Raw genomic sequence first — 19,986 nt, forward strand, 5'->3', positions numbered from 1 at the left:
ATAATCATTCAGGGTTTTTTCCAATACCTTAGGTTTTTTTTTTAAACTTATCTTTTATTAAACAGACTAAGAAATTAATTGGTAGAGAACATAGATAATTATGAGGCTGGTCTACTAACTCCAGTCAAGGATATATAAGAGGCTGGCTGACTGAAGAAGTATAACCCATGATAGGATATAATACAGAGATCCAAAGATTTTCAGAAACTAATATAAGTTATAATCCATATATACAACTAAGAATACATGGCTTCCAAATGCTACCATATAGTGCCCAATCTTTTGGAGCTACAATTAGGATCAAGCTGCTATCCAAGAGTTGACAATAAGCACAAAAAGGTGGTTTGTTTTGAAAATAACAATTCAATATCCAAGGCCTAGCAATGTGAGAAAATGTGTGATACATTTTGGACGAAGATGTTAAGAAATCAATGCAAGTTTTCAGCAGAAAATACGAAGTCATAAAAATCAATGAAATAATACTAGAGACTATATTCATGCCAGAAGCAGATCAATGATCAGAGATACAACATATTCAAGATATTCCACGTAGCTGTCAAGCCAGCGCAACATGACGAATGTTTTAGACTTTAAATTTCATGTTTGATCTGACATTTTAACTTTGACACTAATTATAGACTAAAATGCCCACACACGCAATAAATTGACTTGTAATTTACTGATAACTGGAAGGTTTCTGCAGCTAAAAATAGGGAAAGCTTTCCTGGCTTTCCTGATTGTGGCTCAGTCTAGATGAGAAAGAATGCTCTAACCAGCAACTGAATAGTTGTGACAGGTGAGGACTCTGCAACCTTAACTTCTATAAAGTGTTGCTTTAAAGGGGCATGGCCATTGTAAATTACAAGATTGACTTTTGATCCAGATAAAATTAAATCAAGTGGTGGGCCTCATGTATGACAAATGATATACTAGATGTTCATTTAAGTTCTGCCCTTGTGTTGTCACCATGACATTGAAAGAGGTATTTAAGTTCAAGACAAGGGTGGAAAAAAAGTGCATACGTCCACATACTATCACCTACTCCCATTCATAGCGGTCAACAGGCCATTATGTTAAGTTGGGTACAGTACTATTTGACATCAAACAAGGGAGTTACACTAAAATCAAACAGACAAAATCTGAAAAACAGTACAGAATAAATTTAAAAAAAAATTACAATAGAGGGTGGTGAATAAAAGTTGACCTGTATATAAATGTGGATATAAGATAGCTATGCTTCGCATATCATAAGTTCGTTTTATTTGAATTTGAGGAAGTATGCCAAAACAGCTGTTAAGCACTTGTACTAGTAGCACAAGAAAGTAATGATCTAAAAATTTAAATTTTAGCTATAAATATAAGAAATAAATCAACAACCTAAGTTTGTTATTCAACCTAATTTTAGCTATAAATATAAGAATTAAATTAAAAAACACACTATCAGCCTATCCGGCTATTTCTAATTGAGAGTACAGCGAGGAAATTTGTTATTCAACACAGACCTCTAAACAAATTGGGGAATGCAGTGACTTCTTAAGTTTTAGCATGATAAAAGGGTAAAGCTTAATATGTGGCAAGGATAAAATCCAGCTGAACACCTTTTGAGCAAGGTTATTTGGCATGTTGGAAACTCAATATTTCAGTTACGCATCATAATATGTATAATGGAGGATATCCAACTTGTAAATGTACAAATACAAGGACTACCAGATTTTCAATAAGTATTAAGTCACACATCAAACAAGTTGGCACAAATATGTATTTTATACTAAATATAAATAAAAAACATGTTAGGGTGCACGTCTACATTGCCAAAGTTGGTTAAATGGGCCATATGTCCTAGCAATATACTGAGATCAGCCATCCCATCTAACTTGCAGATCATTGTTTATAGACTATTAGTTTAGCAGACATTTCCTATATAGAGAAGCCCAAGTTACATTAAACAAAAATTACATAATGCAAACGGCCGCCAAAGCAAATTTCATAGCTCTTGAAAAAATTTTCTTTGCCTTAAGGTGTCTGCTAGTAATTAGTTTTATGACAATTTATTATACAGATGAGCAGTTACTAGGTGATTATCAAGTTCATAGGTTAAGTTGTCTTTAACAAAAATTACAGAACACAAATGACCATCAACACTTACAAAAAATTACACTTGATCTTTAAGGTTCAGCTAGTATTTACCTATATGACAATTTATCATACAGAAGGACATTTGCAAGGTAGTTATCAAGTTCACACACTGAGATTTTAAGGCATAAAATGTACTGCATTGTTCATGCACAGTTCAAAACACACTTTTCATTTCAACATGCAAGTGTTTGTCAAAGTTCAAATCAGCCCTACAAGTATCCAATTAAATAGCATGGTTAAATTCGGCTAAAATGAACTTGGATTTCAACACTGACATCAAGATAGGGGTTATGACCCTACGATGATCTATGTAATACAATCAACTGTCCAGAATGCTGTTTATTAAGAACATGTTGTGCAAGAATACAAGATAATATACAAAAATCTAATGCCCAGAACACAAATAAATGTTCAATATCTAAACAGTGATCACCACTAGAGTTTAATGTGCATAAATATCTCAATTTCGACCCAATTTAAAGATATCTCAAGGATTATGACATCTCTTCTCATCATCAACCAAAATATGATTAAAAAAAAAACTCCTCAAATCCATCGATCAACACTACGCATTGATCCAAATCCGAACCCAGACGAAAAGCTCATCACTCCCACAGTCCCATTTCCATTGTTGACCAACGGGATGAATGCCAGTACTCTACTACTTCTACTCAAGATTGGACTATATCATAGAACCGTAGATAAAAAAAAGCAATGAAAATTGCTATCACAAAAGAACCCCTCAAATCCATCAATCAACACTATGCATTGATCCAAATCCAAACCCAGACAAAAATCTCAACACTCCCATAGTCCCATTTTCCATTGTTGATCAACAGGATGAATGTCAGTACTCTACTACTTCTACTCAAGATTGGACTATATCATAAGAACACAGATCAAACAAAGCAATGAAAATTGCTACCAGAAGAAAATCTCATCACTCCCACATCCCCATTTCCATTGTTGAACCACAGGATGAATGCCAGTACTCTACTACTTCAACTCAAGATTGGACTATATCATACAACCGTAGATCAAACAAAGCAATGAAAATTGCAATCACAAAAACTCCTCAAATCCATCAATCAACAATATGCATTGATCCAAACCCAAACCCAAACGAAAATCTCAACACTCCCATAGTCTCATTTCCATTGTTGATCAACAGGATGAATGGCAGTACTCTATTACTTTTACTCAAGATTGGACTATATCATAGAACCGTAGATCAAATAAAGCAATGAAAATTGCTACCAGACGAAAATCTCATCATTCCCACAGTCCCATTTCCATTGTTGATCAACAGGATGAACGCCAGTACTCTTCTACTTCAACTCAAGGTTAGACTATATCATACAACCATCGATCAAACAACGCAATGAAAATCATTATCACAAAAAATACTCCTCAAATCCATCAATCAACAATATGCATTGATCCAAATCTGAGCCTAGATGAAAAGCTCACCACTTCCATTTCCATTGTTGATCAACAGGATGAATACCAGTACTTTACCTACTACTACTCAAAATTAGACTATATTATAGAACCGTAGATTAAAAAAAAAAAAGATAGGAAAATCGCAAAAACATGAGGTTAGGGTACCGATCAAGCAGACAGTGCCATAATCCTTGTCAAACTCGGTCTTAACGAGATTGACGACGCCCTTCTCCACCGCAAGCCTTCTCAAACGCCACAATGGCGCTATCAATAGCCTCTTCTTCATACTCCTCTTCAAATCCATCAATCAACACTACGCATTGATCCAAATCCGGACCCAGACAAAAATCTCATCACTCCTATTTCCATTGTTGATCAACAGAATGAATGCAATCACTCTACTATTTCTACTCAAGATTGGACTATTTCCTAGAACCACAGATCAAAAAAACAATGAAAATCATAAAAACATGAGATTAAAGTACCGATCGAGCAGAGAGTACCATAATCCTCGCCAAACTCGTTCTTCACATGATCGGCGACGCCCTTCTCCACCGCAAGCCTTCTCAAACACCACAATGGCGCAGTCAATGGCCTCCTCCTCTTCATGCTCCTTCTCGTCGACGCTCTTCGCCACCGCCTCGTTCTTCGCCCTCGTCCTCCATTGCCGCCCTCTTCGTCTCCGCTCAAAGCTTCGAGAGTTTGGGGTTTCAAAATTGACGAAGTTACATATATACCCCTTATGCAAGGACGAAAGTCACAATAAGTCCTTGAATACTTTCTACTTCCACGGATCATCCCTGAATTTTTCAAATTTGATAGAACGTCCTTACTAATTGAATTGGTTTGTGAAAAGTCCCTATTGAGAATTAATCATGTATTCATGGACATTTTAATTTGTTTATTTATATTCGTGCCTATTCATATGATACAGGACGTGAATTGAGAAAAGATAAAATTATTAATATCATTTTCAAATTTTTTAAAACAAAAAAATAGTAAAGTTGGGGTTTTTAAAATTTTAAAAGAATATATAATTCAATTAATATCTGTTTTTAAATTCCTATTCTATTACTCTAAATTATCCATTATTTAAAATTCAAGCTTCATAAGATTACAAAAATAACTAAGGGCCCGTTTGGTGGACATGATAAAAACGAAAGGATATGATAGACTATCATATCATGCTATTATCCTTTGTTTGGTGTGCCAATAGGATATGATAATCTTATCCTATTGGCTCTTATCATGGCGGGGCACATGATAATGAATCCTATGGGGGAAGTCAGGATAGAAACGGGGAGGATATGATAAAAAATAAATTTACTTTTTTGCCCTATTATTTGGTTGCTCTCCCTAAACTAGGGTTTCATTGTATATCTTCTTTTGATCTTAATGCTTGGGACAAGAAACTTGTCAACAACTAGATATGACACTAATTTTACTATTTAAGTAGGATTTTACGCATTTAGAGTAGTTAAAGTGTTTCCACTTCGATCTCGTGCTTGAGTAGATTATTTTTCATCTAAATCTCTTTTTTTAATCATGTTTTATTTTTAGTTTCTCTAGTTCAATGATTTTTTTTCAAATTGATTTTGATGTGATTTATTTATTTTCCATTAATGAGTTTGTTAGTTTAGCTTTATGCCATGTTGATAACTTTGTGTATGATTTTCTCCAAAAAAAAAATTGGTATGGATTACAATATTTTCAAGTTGGTGATATTGCAATCTATATATTTGTGGACATTATTTATAAGTTATTTATTTTTTAAAAATTTAAAATATACCGATAAATAAATCATTAAGGAAAAATCCAAAAAAAGTCTATTTAAAAAAAATGATATGTAACTATATTATAAAGGGTAATTTTGTCTATTTACGTATCATTCATATCATATTATGTCATTATCCAGTCCACTTCAAACATAAAATAGGATAACAAAATGCTATATGATGGTTTATCCGGTGCGATCAAACAAACGATAGGATATAGCTTATCATGCCCATATCCTTTCCTACTCCTATACAGTCCTTATATCATATCCGTCCATATCCTTATAGCCCAACGGTAGTTATCCAATTATGAAAAATAAGTGTAAGATATTTAAAAAATCTCGATGAAGTTTCGTTGGAAATGATGGTAGTAATAGATCCCCGGTTGTGTGTATAAGCTTATTGTTCAAATCCCATGTTGTCGGGCAAAAACGCGTGGGTTGGATGATTAATTCCTGACCTATATGCACACCTTAGTGTATATAACCCTTGTCGCTTTAATAATAATAATAATAATAGGTCGACTTAGGTGTAGTTCATGTAGTGTCCAATGAGCTTTTGACACATGTATCAAAACTATATTAAAATATACTCCCTCCGTTCCTTTTTATCTGTCATTTTTAAACATTAAAAAGCATTTATTATTTTATTTTTTTCTAAAGTTACCCTAACACTCTATTCAATTCTCTTCTTGAAATTTAATATAGAGAGAAATGTGAAAATATAAATTAAGGATAATTTTAGAAAAATAACTAATTTTTTAAAAATAACTAATTTTTTATTAAATTATGTGAAATAATCAACTTTCATAGATAAAAAAAAAATCGGAGGGTGTAACAACTTTCCCATAATACTTTTATTATTTTTTATTAAATTACTCATCTCAAGACAAGTGTCAAAAATAAAAAAGTCAACTACACGAACTACACTTCACCTAAGTTTTCTCAAAAATCATTAGTTCAAACATCAAAAATGAGTTTTTATGATATAGATCATATTTAACCTTTAAATCCAATCTTTGAATTTTTTAACATTAAGCACACAAAACAATATATATATTATATATTATATATATATATATATATTTTAAAAAAAAACAATATATATATATATATCAATGTTGTTATTTCCCGTACGTACGGCTCGGTTCGACCTGGAAAAAACCGGGAACCCGACTGTGAGATCGGTCGGTTGCACCCTATGAACCGCCCTTGACATAAACCGGTCAAAAATCGAATGACCCGGCCGGTTTACCCGAAAATCGGGTGACCCAGTCAGATCTAACCGGTCAAAAAAAAATTTTATAAAAAAAAAGAGAAGTTTGAAGGTGAAGAACGAGAGGAGAATTGACCGGTGGGCTGTGAGAAGAGTGAGGAAGCAAGGAGAGAACGGGAAAGGAGAGAGAGAGAGAGAGTGTTTTCATTTCTTCTGTGAGTCCCTAGAGGGGGTGAGAGTAGTGGACGGTTCACGTGCTTTGTAACTTTGTTTTGTTTCTTTTTATTTTTTATTTTTTTAAATATTTTTATATTTTTAAAATTTAATAATAGTATATAAAACTAAATGTTTAAATATTAAATTAATTGTATTTAGATATTTAAAAAAAAAAATAGAAAATATATAAAATTAAAATTTAAAAATGATATTTAACTAATTGTGTTTTTAATTTTTAAAAATATATGTTATATTATTTTTTATTATTATTAATTTATTATAATATATTTTTAATATTTATTATTGACCCCGGTTCAATCCCGGTTTGACCCGGTCGAACCCATCGACCCCTAACTCCTTAGCTTGGCCGGGTCGATGTTCGGGCCGGGTCTGACTACCTTGATATATATATATATATATGCTCTTTCTGAATTTTGAATAGGCATTTTTCATATATAGCCCCAAAAGATTTAGAATTCTTAACATATACTCTAAACAATAAACTTGCATATATACCCCTGTGAATCTTTAAATTTTGCGCACAATAAGATTGAGTTATCTTGTGGCCTTTGCGACCATACTCCTCAGTCCTCAAATATGCCGTTATTGTCTGCATATATATATATAAAAAATAAAAAAAAAAAATCCAGACAAACACTTTGTAATTTCCACCATTCGTGGGTATATACCCAAAAAAATTTCCACTTCCATGACTTATATAAATAATTTTTTCTCAAATTTTAAATTATTCGATTTGATCATGGTTATTTTTTTAAAAAAATAATAAATAAAATAAATATTTGGAATGCATGGATAATGCCACCGGACAAATAAGTTGACAGTGACACTCAAAATTTTATCTTTTTTTAAATTTGTTTTTATAAATAATCATCTGACGCGGCAAAAACACCACCAGAACTTCGACCAATGAAAAACATCCACGTGTCATATTTGCCAAATTAAACAACTGAACTAATCAAAAACATCCACGTGTCATTGCAATTAAAATCTTCGACCAATCACAAAAGTCCACGTGTTCAAGCGAAGAGTTCCACGTGTCAAACGCCGACACAACCATCACCCACCGCCCTTTAATTAGGCCGCAATTAACATCCCGCCATCAAATTGACTTTTTTCGCTCTTCGATCGAAGAGAGAGAGAGAGAGAGAGAGAGAGCGGGAGCAATGGCGAAGGGGAGAACGGAGATGGAGGTAGGTGCCGATGGTGTGGCGGTGATAACTATCATCAATCCGCCTGTCAATCCGCTCTCTGTAGATGGTACCACCCTTATTCCGGTTCAATCCCACCTCATTTTCAGTCCTTTTGTTGAGGAATTTAAGCTTGATTGTTTGTTTTATCTGATGTTTTTAACTTGGGATTCATGATTGTTTTTAGTCTAGAATGTGATGATTTTGTTGGGTTGATGGATGCTTTGATGGTTTGCCTTTTTGTAATGAGAATTTGGTATTGGAGACTAGAGATGATCGAAGTTGAATTTTTTTGGTTTAGAGTGTTCGAATTGGGATTTTGAATGGAGAGAGATCGAATTATGGCTGGATTTTAAGTTCAATGCCTAACAAGAGCATCTTGTTCCTTTTAGGTTTTAGGAAAAGTGGATTTTGGCCTTAGGGTTCTAAAAGATGACATATTTAAGAGAGATGTAGCTAAAAAAAAATAATTAATGAGTGTAAGCAATTATATAACAAAAATTATGATAGAATTTTTTTGCAAAGTAAATTCATGAAGTGTAGCATCCATTAATGACTTGTGATTTATACCAGGGTAGTTATATGATTAGATCAGTTGAATAATCATAAACGTAGTTGTTTCGGCTTTTAAGTGATTAGATATTAGTTGGTTGAGTTGCGTCCATCCCGCTTGCTGTGCTAAACACTGTCAATTAAGTTTTGAGACCTAACTGGAGCAACTAACTGCCTACCCACCTGCGTCCCGATGTCCTATCCCTTAGTGAAACTTTGCACAAATGGTCTTGGGATATTGATCTTTAGTATTTTTCACTTGAAGTTGTTCTTTATCTCTTTTTGCAGTACTTCTAAGCATGGGAGAAAATTTTGGGCAAGCTTTGAGAAGAGATGATGTGAAAGCCATTGTGTTTACAGGTAATAAAGGAAGTTGTTTTTGGTGCTTTTTTTTAGGGGATATTGTCCCTTGTGATACAATAGATGTTTGGTGCTTTGATTCTTGTACAGGAGCCAGAGGAAAATTTTCAGGCGGGTTTGATATTAACGCCTTTGGTCAAAAGGGCAACTGTAAGAAATAGCAACTTAACTCCTTTACATCATCACTTTATGCCTTCAGCTGTTAATTCTGTTTTATCATGTCAACAGGGGAGGAGCCAGAAGTTGGCTATTTATCAAAAGTTTTTCTGTCTGGCACTCTAGAAAGTAATTCTTGAGCTTTCATCTTTTTAAATATCTTTTGATCTTCTGTGAATATTTCTGTATTCCTTCAATGCATCAGGTGCTAGAAAGCCTTCTGTGGCAGCTATTGATGGTCTCGCCCTTGGTGGTGGTTTAGAACTCGCCATGGTATTTGTCAAAACTCTGAACTGTATCCACAAGTACTTATGTTTTGTACTAATGCTGTGATACCTGACATGACTATTTTGCCTAGACAGGCTTGCCATGCTCGTGTATCTACTCCTACCGCTCAACTAGGATTACCTGAACTTCAACTTGGGATTATCCCTGGACTTGGAGGTACTGACAGTAATACATAAAATTTACCATTAGAACTAGAACCAATTTTAGTTTGGTCTCTAGTTTTGTTAGGCTTCTTCATATTCATTTGTAGTTTAGGGTTTAAGGTTGTTGTGTGCATAACATATGCGAATAAGATGCTATGCCTTTAGGGATTTCTTTTTTGTTTAAAGCATTTAAAAGAAAATCTAAAGGATATTTGTCATTAATTATGGCTCACTAGTTTTTGCAGTAACATCATCTTTGGATATGTTGACAGCCATTTTATATTATCATGCTCACAAAAAAAGTTGTATTAATTTGGCCTAACTGTTTGGTTTAAAATATTAGATCAAAAAATGCTGGTGACTATTCTATGATTACCACCAGTCTATAGGTTTTTTTTTTCTTTGGGTTCGGGGAAAAAAAGAACCGTAGAGTTATACATCCATTTTGAATATTCATCGAAGGGATTTGTCCTTGATTTTGGCCTTCTCTTTTCCATCTCCCAGGATGGATGAAGGGTACAGAATGAGGTGTAGTTTAATTTTTTTTTCTTTTCTTTCACTCATTGGGATATATAAGCAAATATCAATGGGACACATATAAGCAAATAACAATGATTATAGATGTATATAAGAAAATATAGTTTTTACAAGGGTATGATGGAAAATTACCCATTTTTGTGTAAGAACATAAAAATAATAAATAAAATGGTGTGTAATAATAAGTACTTTTTGTCTTTTTGAAGGCTTCTTCACTATTGTGCGTGTAATCTTTCTGTGAGGGATATTGACCTTCTTTGTTATTATAGGAACGCAAAGGCTCCCGCGCCTTGTTGGCCTTTCAAAAGCTCTTGAAATGATCTTGGTAAGGTGGTACTATTTTTACTTCATTTTGAAATGCTCTGATTGTGAAGATACCCAGTGACAGTGGCAAAACCTCTTTCTGGAAATTTCCTTCACACATTTGCATTATTGATAGCTGTCCAAGCCAATTAAAGGAGAGGAAGCTCTTGATTTGGGTCTTGTTGATGCCATATCTCCATCAGATACACTAGTGAATACTGCTCGTCTTTTGGCTCTTGAAATTGCTGAATTTAGAAGGCCATGGATGAAGAGTCTTTACAAAACTGACAAGTTGGAACCCCTTGGTGAGGCAAGGGAGATATTGAACTTTGCCAGGGTTCAATCACTGAAACAAGCTCCCAACCTGCAACACCCATTAATATGTATTGATGTCATTGAAGAAGGTATAGTATCTGGGCCTAATGCTGGACTTCTCAAGGTAATTCTTAGCTATTGCCTACTGTATTGTTCCCTCTTACTACTAGTTAGAATTCATTTACTGAGGATTTTTTATATATTATCTTGATAGGAAGCAATAGTTTCTCGAGAATTGCAATCCTCTGAGACAAGCAAGAGCTTGGTCCATGTCTTCTTTTCTCAACGTGCAACATCAAAGGTCCAACAAGCTCTAGTTTGGAAACTTTCATTTCATGCATTTCTTACATTAATGAACATTAAGCTGAAGTTCTAAGCATTAGCAGTTTTTTTTTTTAATTATTATTATTGCAGTATTATTCATGGTGTTCTCTGTTTCATACCTACATCCTTATATTATCACTTCTATGTGTAGGTTCCTGGAATTACTGACCTGGGTAGAGTGCCCAGAAAAATAAATAAAGTTGCTATTGTTGGAGGAGGTCTTATGGGATCTGGCATTGCAACAACATTAATACTGAGCAACTACCAGGTCATACTCAAAGAAGTTAACGAGAAATTTCTTAACGCAGGGGTTGACCGAGTGAAAGGTGAATGCTATGTTAAATAATTTTAAATGCTGAATTGGACTTTCTGTCTGCTGTTTTGTTTTCTGAAAAACAACATGTGTGTCTCATGCAAAATCTCTTTCCAGCCAATTTACAGAGTCGTGTTAACAAAGGAAAAATGACTCAAGAAAAGTTTGAGAGAACAATTTCTCTCCTTAAAGGTGTTCTTGACTATGAGCAATTCAAAGATGTAGACATGGTCATTGAGGTAAGTGCAGATTTAATCTTTGTCATCAAACTCTTTAAATGCTCTTCTTTAAATTACCTACATGACCTTGTTGATTTTACTTAGATGACTTCAAATTTACTCCCATCGCAGGCTGTTATTGAGAATCTGTCTCTTAAACAGCAAATATTTGCTGATTTGGAAAAACACTGCCCTCCACATTGTATCCTTGCTAGCAATACTTCAACAATCAATTTGAATCTAATTGGAGAAAAGACCAAGTCTCAAGATCGAATTGTTGGCGCACATTTCTTTAGGTAATGCATTCAATAATAATAGGTAGTTCTACTTTTGTATCTCTGATTGATGCATACTTTTTTGTCAGTCCTGCTCACATCATGCCACTACTGGAAATTGTTCGCACTCATAAGACATCCCCACAAGTCATTCAGGACTTGTTGGATGTTGGGAAGAAGATTCGGAAGACCCCCATCGTGGTTGGAAATTGTACCGGCTTCGCTGTCAATAGAATGTTTTTCCCTTACACACAATCAGCATTGTTACTTGTTGATCATGGTGTAGATCCTTACCAAATTGATCATGTAGTTACCAAGTTTGGAATGCCAATGGGTCCTTTTAGGTATCAGAAAATCTCTACTTGCAAAACTTATAGCATTGGTTTTCATAAGTTTTTTACTTCTATTTCTGCACGATAATGCAAGATGATGGGTCTGACACATTGCTGTTCATGAGATTTGAATGATCTTTTTTTCTCGTTTTCACTGAACAGATTGGTTGACCTGGTTGGCTTTGGAGTTGCCATAGCTTCTGGTATCTCATATCTCGAGAATTACCCCGAAAGATGCTACAGGTCAATGCTACTTCCGATGATGGTGGAAGATAAGAGGACTGGTAAATATTCTTTAGACCATATTTGAGCTATTCAATTTTTAATGCACTACAGATTATTCTTATAGTTTGGCAGACTAATTGATTATCCATGCATCTCTTTCAACTTTTAGGTGAAAGCTGTCCGCAAGGGTTTCTATCTATACAACGAGAAACGCAGAGCTAGTCCTGATCCTGAAATTAAAAAATACATTGAAAAATCAAGGAGCATAGCTGGTGTAATTCCTGATCCCAAGGTTCGGTCCATCCTTGAAATTTTTTATTCCTAGGGTCATAGTTCCGACTTATATTTATCATCCAGTGCTTGTAAGGTGGCTTTGGATTTGCAGAGGACAAAGTTTTATCTAACTTTAATTTATATTAATCAAAAATAAAAAATTTAAAAACAAAAAATATATATGTTCTAATTTATTTTAATATTAATAACTGAATATATTTATTATTTAAAAAAGTTTGGTAGAATAACCGTAGCACAACTTGGGGTGTTTGTTTGGAGGTCGTAGGAAAACACAGGATATGCCTCAACTAAACACTTGAGGTTGTGAAAATCATTACATTTTGATAAATTGAGATTCATGAGGTTCCTATCTTGCTGGTTGCTTCCACCCTTTAACCAGAATGTGTGCGCAGTTGCACCTACTCTTTTGCTTTTTGATTCTTTTTCTCCAGTGGGTTGAAAATTACCAAAAAGATATGGTATGATTGTTTACAAACATGATTTGACTCATGTCCTTGACTGCTGTTTGAAAGATCCCATTAGTTTGCTTTCTTTCTGATTTTATGGCAAGCAATTCTCAATTCTGGTAGTGGAATGTTTTCATTCTCCATTAGCACAAATGCAGTATGAATTCCTTCTATTGGTTGTACCATTTGAACAAGTAAACAAATACCAACTTGATGATAAAACCACTGCTTGGCACTTACCCAGACACTAATGCATACATTTCGGTTGAGCTGAATGCAGCTAATGAAGTTAACAGATAAGGATATAATAGAGATGGTATTCCTCCCATGTGTGAACGAAGCCTGCCGCATTTTAGACGAGAAGATTGCTGTCAAAGCCTCAGATCTTGATATTGCCTCTGTCATGGGCATGGGTTTCCCACCTTACAGGTCTTCTTAAATTTTTTCTGATGAAAATAAGCTCTCTTTTCTTTTCAATTACTAAGTCAATCATTTTGTTCTAAAGCACTGGACCTGTCTTTCATTCCAGGGGTGGCTTATTGTTCTGGGCTGATAGACTTGGAGCAAAGTACATATACTCGAGGCTAGATGAGTGGTCGAAGACGTACGGCGATTCTTTCAAGCCTTGTTCCTATCTGTCACAAAGAGCTGCTGAAGGCATTCCTCTGGTGAGAACTATCCTTTTCATTTTCTGTGAAATTAATGCCTTCTACTGCATCACATCTTTTGTCAAACATACTTACCAAATAGACTTCTGAGACAACTGATAATCATTCAAATTATTTTGAGATGATAATGTTCATTATTTCAAAGAAAATTTTAACTGTACTCTATGTACTTTATACTATGTAAGATATCAAGGTATAATGTACCCACAACCTGCTACTCTCTGTATTGTATAAATTAATGATTGTACACAAAGCTAACCCTTTGAAATTTATGCAGAGTGCTGCTGCAAATCAAGTGAAATCTCGGCTATGAAGACTATCAAGCTATTAATTCGGATGTGAGTTAAATAATAATAATTTATGTGAGTTAAATAATAATTTGGTCTGTGTTCTAGTCTTCTAGTCCTTGATCAATGTTACTGGAACTTAAAAATACAGCAACGGTAGTTATATATGTTAGTGATGATATTAGGAAGTCTGACTTGGGCCAACTACTAGTTATAGTCTCTTTGAACCAAGTGAAAAGTTAATGGTTTTTAATTGAGGCTTTTTTATTGCACTACATTTGTGATTGAAATGAACAAGTTCATTATATTGAAGTGCTTAAATGCCATGATGATAAAAGTTGCTTATTCAAAAGTATATATGCACTTTTATGATGAAGATTTTAACATGTAGGTTATGGGAATGGTAAAAATGTGTTTTGTTCTACTATTTATTTATTTTTTCTCTAAATCAACGCTATTTAAATTTTAATTATTCTCCTATAACTTTTTGGTCTATAAGCATCGGGAAGGTGTTTGTGTCTAGACCGAAGAGTCTTGAATCTCATCTTACGTGAGGGCATATGTGTGTTGAAGTATTAACTTGACGTCTGTGTGTATCTTTGACGTGGTTTGTCCACATTTATATATATATATATATATATCAAAATATATGCAAAACCTTATAATTAAAGATATACCTCTGCAATGTTTTTCATGTGCTTATGTACACTCTCTGGCCTCTATTCACAAGAATATTTGTTTTACTGTGATATATATTAGCAATTAAAAAAAAATTGAAGGGGCATATGTGATAAAAGGTATATTTTGGTTATTACCTTAGCAATGCTCTTTTTAAAACAAATTTTGTTATATATATTTTTTGTTTTTAAGTTAGTAAAAATTATGAAATCACTTTTTGTTTAGAGTGCCTCACTGCTTGTGCAAGTCTTAAAGAGTTTTTTTAATTATAATGTTTGTATTTTTTCGTGTGCTTACTGAGTATACTCTTCTCTTTTTTTAATAAAATTGTAGTTTATGTATTAAAAATGAAACCATTATGTTGTATAATTAATTTTGTTTTAATTTTAAAGTTATGAAAAGAACCAGCTCCGAATGTGCTACACTAACCTAAACTAACTTTCAACCTAAAACTCCCTAACTTGAAATAATTAACTCACTTAATTAATAAAGTTAAATGGCAAGCATTAATGATGGTTGGTTTAACTAAACCAAACAAACATCAATCCTTTTCTAATAAATATTCCATTGAAACCTTTCCTTTTAGTCCTTAAAAGTATGCTGATATATGCTATCATTAATATAAATATTTTTCACACATAAACCAAATGGTCATCTTTATATGCAGATAAGCTCTCATCAAGTATTCAATATCATAATACCATGTGATTAATCATTTATTAATGACACATAGTTCATATAATATAACTACTCATATGCATAATCATAATCATATCGATATGATTTAACCATACATTAACATTATGTATAAATTTCTAAAGTGAAAATTATATATAAAAAAAAATTGTGATTTCACAAATTAAAGAGAAATGGAGACTTTTTTTTTTTAAGGGTGGATAGTTTCTCGTTAACAAAAACTTATTTTTAGAGTAAATTACCAATTTTTCCCCTGTCAAATAAAGAAGAGTTAATACTGTTAATAATTTTTTCTTTTATTTTACAAATACATAAAATCACAAGTTTTTTTTTTTTATTTCTTTCATTTCTAAAACAAGAAACACTGATCATCATTGACCTATCTTGATACATGATTAACCTATCTAGATACATGAATAACCGAAAACAAAAATAAATAAAATTTAAAACTGAGTATAATATAACTACTCCATTACAAACTAATAAGTAATAATAAAGTTGCAACGTGTAACATAAGCATTAGAACTCAAATTCCTTTTGAAATCTTGAACACTAAAAAAAACACATTCATAGTTTAGATATCAACACTGTGTGAACCAAAAAGTAAAGGACAAAGAGGATCAAGAATAAGTTTAATATGGTCCAAAGGTAAGCCAACCATAAAAGAAGGAAAGCAACTTGACCAACATAACTAGACAAGTTGAAATCAGCTCACGTGTCGGTTTGACGTGTGGTCTTTCAATCTGTTTTTATTTGAATCGAATCTTAGAAAAAAAAAAAGTTAAAATAAAAAAAAATTAATTATTTAGGATAATAAATATGAGTTGATTAATGTAAAATTGATTTTTAATGGTGTATGTTTGGTTTGATTTATTTCTTAAAAAGTTAAAAAAATTGTAACTCAAGTTAAGAATGTTGGGTTTGGATTTTTTGCGTTTTTTATTTTTTTGGTTTAAACTTTTTAAAGTGACTTCACATGTGCTTGTGGAAGCACTCATATTAAAAATACTATTTTTTTGGTTAAAAATTACATCAAAAATTATAAAATGTGTGATGAGATTTCACAAATGAAGAAACTTTTTTTATATCAAAAAACAAAAATTCTTTTTGATAAGTTTGTTTAAGTGATTTTTTTTTAAAAAAAATCTACAATAAAAATGTTGTAGTTTATTTGTCTTTTAAATCAAAAATGGAGAGTTCGTATTCCGTTCAACTCATATGTTGAAAGTGTGGTTTGTCTACATTTATAAAAAAAAATTTATATAAAAAAATATGAAGAAAATAAAATATCAATTCTTTTATTACAAAGATAGTAATGAAATACCAGCTCATTTTTACAACTTTTATTATTATTATTATTTTATTTTTTAAAATTTATTAATCTATAATTACCTTTCTTGAGAATTTTTCTTTAATTTAATAAAACATAATTTATTTTCTTTAAAAATTATGAAATAGCCATATTACAAAATGAGTATTAAACTTAAACATATCATACCAAATCCAACCATATATATATATATATATACACAAGTCCTATATATATATATATATATATATAGAAATGTGTGAACAAAACCACATGTTTTCTATTTCAACAAATAAATTTATTTCAAGAGTGTGTATACACATATTTTTATTTTTATTAACTATTTATTTTTATTATTTTTTATATTAATAAATATTTATTTATTAGCTGACCATCATTTGGTCTTTTAGTATTAAAATTTTTGTATAAAAGTATTCATTCCGATTTTTTAGCATCGAAATTTTTTTTGTATAAAATGTTCGTTTCGCTTTTTTTTGCGTGATTTGGGTCTGTTTATATTTATTTTTTTAAAAAAAATATTATTTATTTAAAATGGTAGATTTTGGCCACCTTTTTTGTTTTGGTTTGGTGAGGATTGACACCACCACCCACCTCATATATTGTACTATATACACTCATCTCCATTCTCATTCCCTCTTAACTTCCAAGCACCAAACACCAAGCTCTCCACAGCCATGGCAGACCTCAGTTTCATTGTGGGAATCATAGGCAAGTTTCATTGTCATCTCTTCAAACCTTTTCTTTCATTCATGCATGCATTCATTCTTTTCTTTTTCTTCTTTTCATTTTTCTTATGTTGTTGTTGTTGTTGTTGTTGTTGCAGGGAATGTAATCTCTATTCTAGTCTTCACTTCTCCAATGTGAGTTTTATAAAATTTTCCTTCTTTTTTGAAAGCTTTTGGATGTTAAAGTTTGAATCTTTATTTGGTTTGTGTTTTGAAGTGGTACTTTTAAGAGGGTGGTTAAGAAGAAGTCTACAGAGAATTTCAAGTGGGTTCCATACACTACAACTCTTTTGAGCACTTGTTTGTGGAGTTTTTATGGTCTTTTGAAACCTGGTGGACTTCTTGTTGTCACTGTTAATGCCATTGGAAGCTTGATGCAAGCCATTTATGTTATTCTATTCCTCTTTTATGCTCCCAAGGAAACAAGGGTAAATTTTTGGGAATTTTTTTTTTCTTTTATTATTGTTTGAATTCTACTTGTTTTCATGATTTAATTGATAGTGTTATCTTCAGTGGAAAAAACTATTTAGTTCCTTTGATTTCTAGTTTTTGTTTTTTAGGATTTCTGAGTTTAATTTCAATCTGTTGTTTTTTTTATAGTTAGTGCATCTTTTTGTTATCTCAATGAGGTGTTCTTCAATGGTTATTGTAATTTAAAAGATAATTAAAAAGGAAAAAGAGTGATTAATAAACAATGGAGAAAACTATTAACTTATTTATTTATTTGAGAAATGTGGAGGATTCGAACTCTCGACTTTTTGAGTTGGGAGGGGAATGGAATATTAAGTTCTCTAATAAAGAAGTAAAATTATTTATTTATTTGTTTGTTTATAAGAGTTGCTACCTTTGCTTTCTTTTTTCTGAAATTCTTGTGCTATGTTAGTGATGTTTTTGTTGCCACAATGATGTGTTTTCTTCCATGTTAAAGTAAGAAGAGGACAAAGAGTAATTAAACAATGGAGAAAACTATTTATTTGTTTGCTTGTTTGTTTGTTTGTTTGTTTGTTTATAAGAGTTGCTAATGTTGATTGCTTTGATTTTAATTTCATTAGAGATTCATCCCTTTCTGAAATTTTCATTTTCGAGTTATTTTCTTGCCTTAAATTAGTGCATGTTTTTGTTGTTCAAATTGACAAAAATGGATGATAATATGAGAATTAGATTTCTTTTTGAAATAAATGTTGCCCCTGATTATGGATAAACACTGGATTTCTTCAATTAGAGAGTGTTTGGTTTTAATCATCTGTTTCTTTACAAGATTGATTTCCACATAGCAATTGAATTTTTCTGAGAATGATAACATAATTCAAGAGATTTTTGTTCTGTTGTGTATTTACTGTTTTTGCTGATTTTTATCTTTGGTAATTTCTTTGTTAGATTGAAATAGATTTTACTGAAAAGATCGACAAAATTAAAGCAATCTATTGATATTGTCATGTTAAATTTTGGCAAAGATGGTAAAAGTCATTGAAATTAAATTAAATTTACTGTTTCTTTGTAAGATTAACTGCCGAAAAAGAAGAGAAAAACTAAACCAATCTCTATTTTACTGTCTAATTGTGTTCAATAGCATTATGCCGATGATTTCTCTGTTAAATTTAGGCAAAGATGGCAAAAGTAGTAGGAATTCTGAACATCGGATGCTTCGGGGCTGTAGTTTTGATCACTCTTCTCGCGATCCATGGAAGTGTTAGGCTTCTCGTGGTCGGTTTTGTATGTGCAGCTCTTACAGTGGGTATGTATGCGTCACCGATGGCAGCCATGGTAAGCGATTTCATATTTTTCTGTTAAATGTACAAGACCTTTAGTCACATCACTAGTTGAAAATTTTCACCGTATCGATGAGTAAGCCGATACATTTTTATGAATGAATGCAGAGTATGGTGATACGAACAAAGAGTGTCGAGTACATGCCTTTCTCACTATCATTCTTCCTCTTCCTCAACGGCGGCGTGTGGAGCATCTACGCCGCACTTCTCAAAGACTATTTCATCGGTGTAAGTCTTGTTTCGGTCTTAAAAGCCATAAACATTATTACATAATGAAATACGGAAAATGTGAAACACATAACATACAAAATCTAAGAGTTTGCTGATTTTTTACTTGCTTGTAGGTTCCAAATGCTATCGGTTTTGTTCTCGGCTCAGCTCAATTAATCGTCTATGCAGTGTATAAAAGAAAACGACAACCACCGAAGGATATCGATAGAGAGGGCTCGGCACAACTTGTTGATGTGGAAAAACAAGAATGGGATACTGAAACACATCAAGAGAAACACTTGAACAAAGTAAAAAGCCTTCCAAAGCCGTCGGTTTCCCGGCAATATAGCTTAAACAAAATAGTGAAATCCATTTCACTGACTCCTTATGAACTTCAATCTTATTGGCACCAAAACACCAACTCAGCCTCCTCTGAGATCAAGTTCTAAGTTAAAATCTTCACTGCATTTTTAATTCCACTCTGAAGATCATTTAATGTTGCTTATGTAGAACATTAGTAACTTGGTATGTAAGAGTTGTGAAGATTTT

The 19,986-nt window shown here is 32.6% G+C and overlaps 2 protein-coding genes across 3 annotated transcripts; both read left to right on the forward strand.

The window, feature by feature from the left end:
- Window positions 1–7,918: 7,918 nt before the first annotated feature.
- On the forward strand, window positions 7,919–14,301 carry LOC120273800 (glyoxysomal fatty acid beta-oxidation multifunctional protein MFP-a-like). Of its 2 annotated transcripts, XM_039280508.1 has the most exons (18): window positions 7,919–8,063; window positions 8,834–8,905; window positions 8,996–9,055; window positions 9,134–9,190; window positions 9,267–9,334; window positions 9,424–9,505; window positions 10,299–10,354; window positions 10,469–10,771; window positions 10,862–10,948; window positions 11,123–11,297; window positions 11,402–11,523; window positions 11,635–11,798; window positions 11,867–12,121; window positions 12,272–12,394; window positions 12,506–12,626; window positions 13,355–13,503; window positions 13,604–13,742; window positions 14,020–14,301. In XM_039280508.1, exons 1-18 carry the CDS (start codon window positions 7,970–7,972, stop codon window positions 14,053–14,055), a joined length of 2,163 nt encoding a protein of 720 aa, XP_039136442.1. In that variant the 5' UTR covers window positions 7,919–7,969; the 3' UTR covers window positions 14,056–14,301. The 2 variants fall into 2 exon arrangements, 1 of the variants encoding a protein (XP_039136442.1); XR_005540625.1 differs by lacking the exons at window positions 13,604–13,742; window positions 14,020–14,301 and having other exon boundaries at window positions 12,272–12,393; window positions 12,504–12,626; window positions 13,355–13,491.
- Window positions 14,302–17,332: 3,031 nt separating this feature from the next.
- Window positions 17,333–19,980, forward strand: LOC120273389 (bidirectional sugar transporter SWEET16-like). The gene is made up of 6 exons (XM_039280015.1): window positions 17,333–17,441; window positions 17,557–17,593; window positions 17,676–17,886; window positions 19,061–19,222; window positions 19,336–19,455; window positions 19,572–19,980. The coding sequence occupies exons 1-6, from the start codon at window positions 17,408–17,410 to the stop codon at window positions 19,884–19,886; spliced, it is 879 nt and encodes a 292-aa protein (XP_039135949.1). The 5' UTR covers window positions 17,333–17,407; the 3' UTR covers window positions 19,887–19,980.
- Window positions 19,981–19,986: the final 6 nt, after the last annotated feature.

This window comes from Dioscorea cayenensis, chromosome 12, assembly GCF_009730915.1.
Source record: "Dioscorea cayenensis subsp. rotundata cultivar TDr96_F1 chromosome 12, TDr96_F1_v2_PseudoChromosome.rev07_lg8_w22 25.fasta, whole genome shotgun sequence".
In the NCBI taxonomy this organism is placed as follows: Eukaryota; Viridiplantae; Streptophyta; class Magnoliopsida; order Dioscoreales; family Dioscoreaceae; genus Dioscorea; species Dioscorea cayenensis.

Bases quoted from the DNA above. Each gene is read 5' to 3' on its own strand.
- LOC120273800 (XM_039280508.1), top strand. From the start codon at position 7,970: ATGGCGAAGGGGAGAACGGAGATGGAGGTAGGTGCCGATGGTGTGGCG. The intron at 8,064-8,833 runs GTACCACCCTTA...CTCTTTTTGCAG, and splicing joins CAATCCGCTCTCTGTAGATG to TACTTCTAAGCATGGGAGAA. The intron at 12,395-12,505 runs TAAATATTCTTT...CAACTTTTAGGT, and splicing joins GTGGAAGATAAGAGGACTGG to GAAAGCTGTCCGCAAGGGTT.
- LOC120273389 (XM_039280015.1), top strand. From the start codon at position 17,408: ATGGCAGACCTCAGTTTCATTGTGGGAATCATAG. The intron at 17,442-17,556 runs GCAAGTTTCATT...TTGTTGTTGCAG, and splicing joins TTTCATTGTGGGAATCATAG to GGAATGTAATCTCTATTCTA. The intron at 19,456-19,571 runs GTAAGTCTTGTT...ACTTGCTTGTAG, and splicing joins TCAAAGACTATTTCATCGGT to GTTCCAAATGCTATCGGTTT.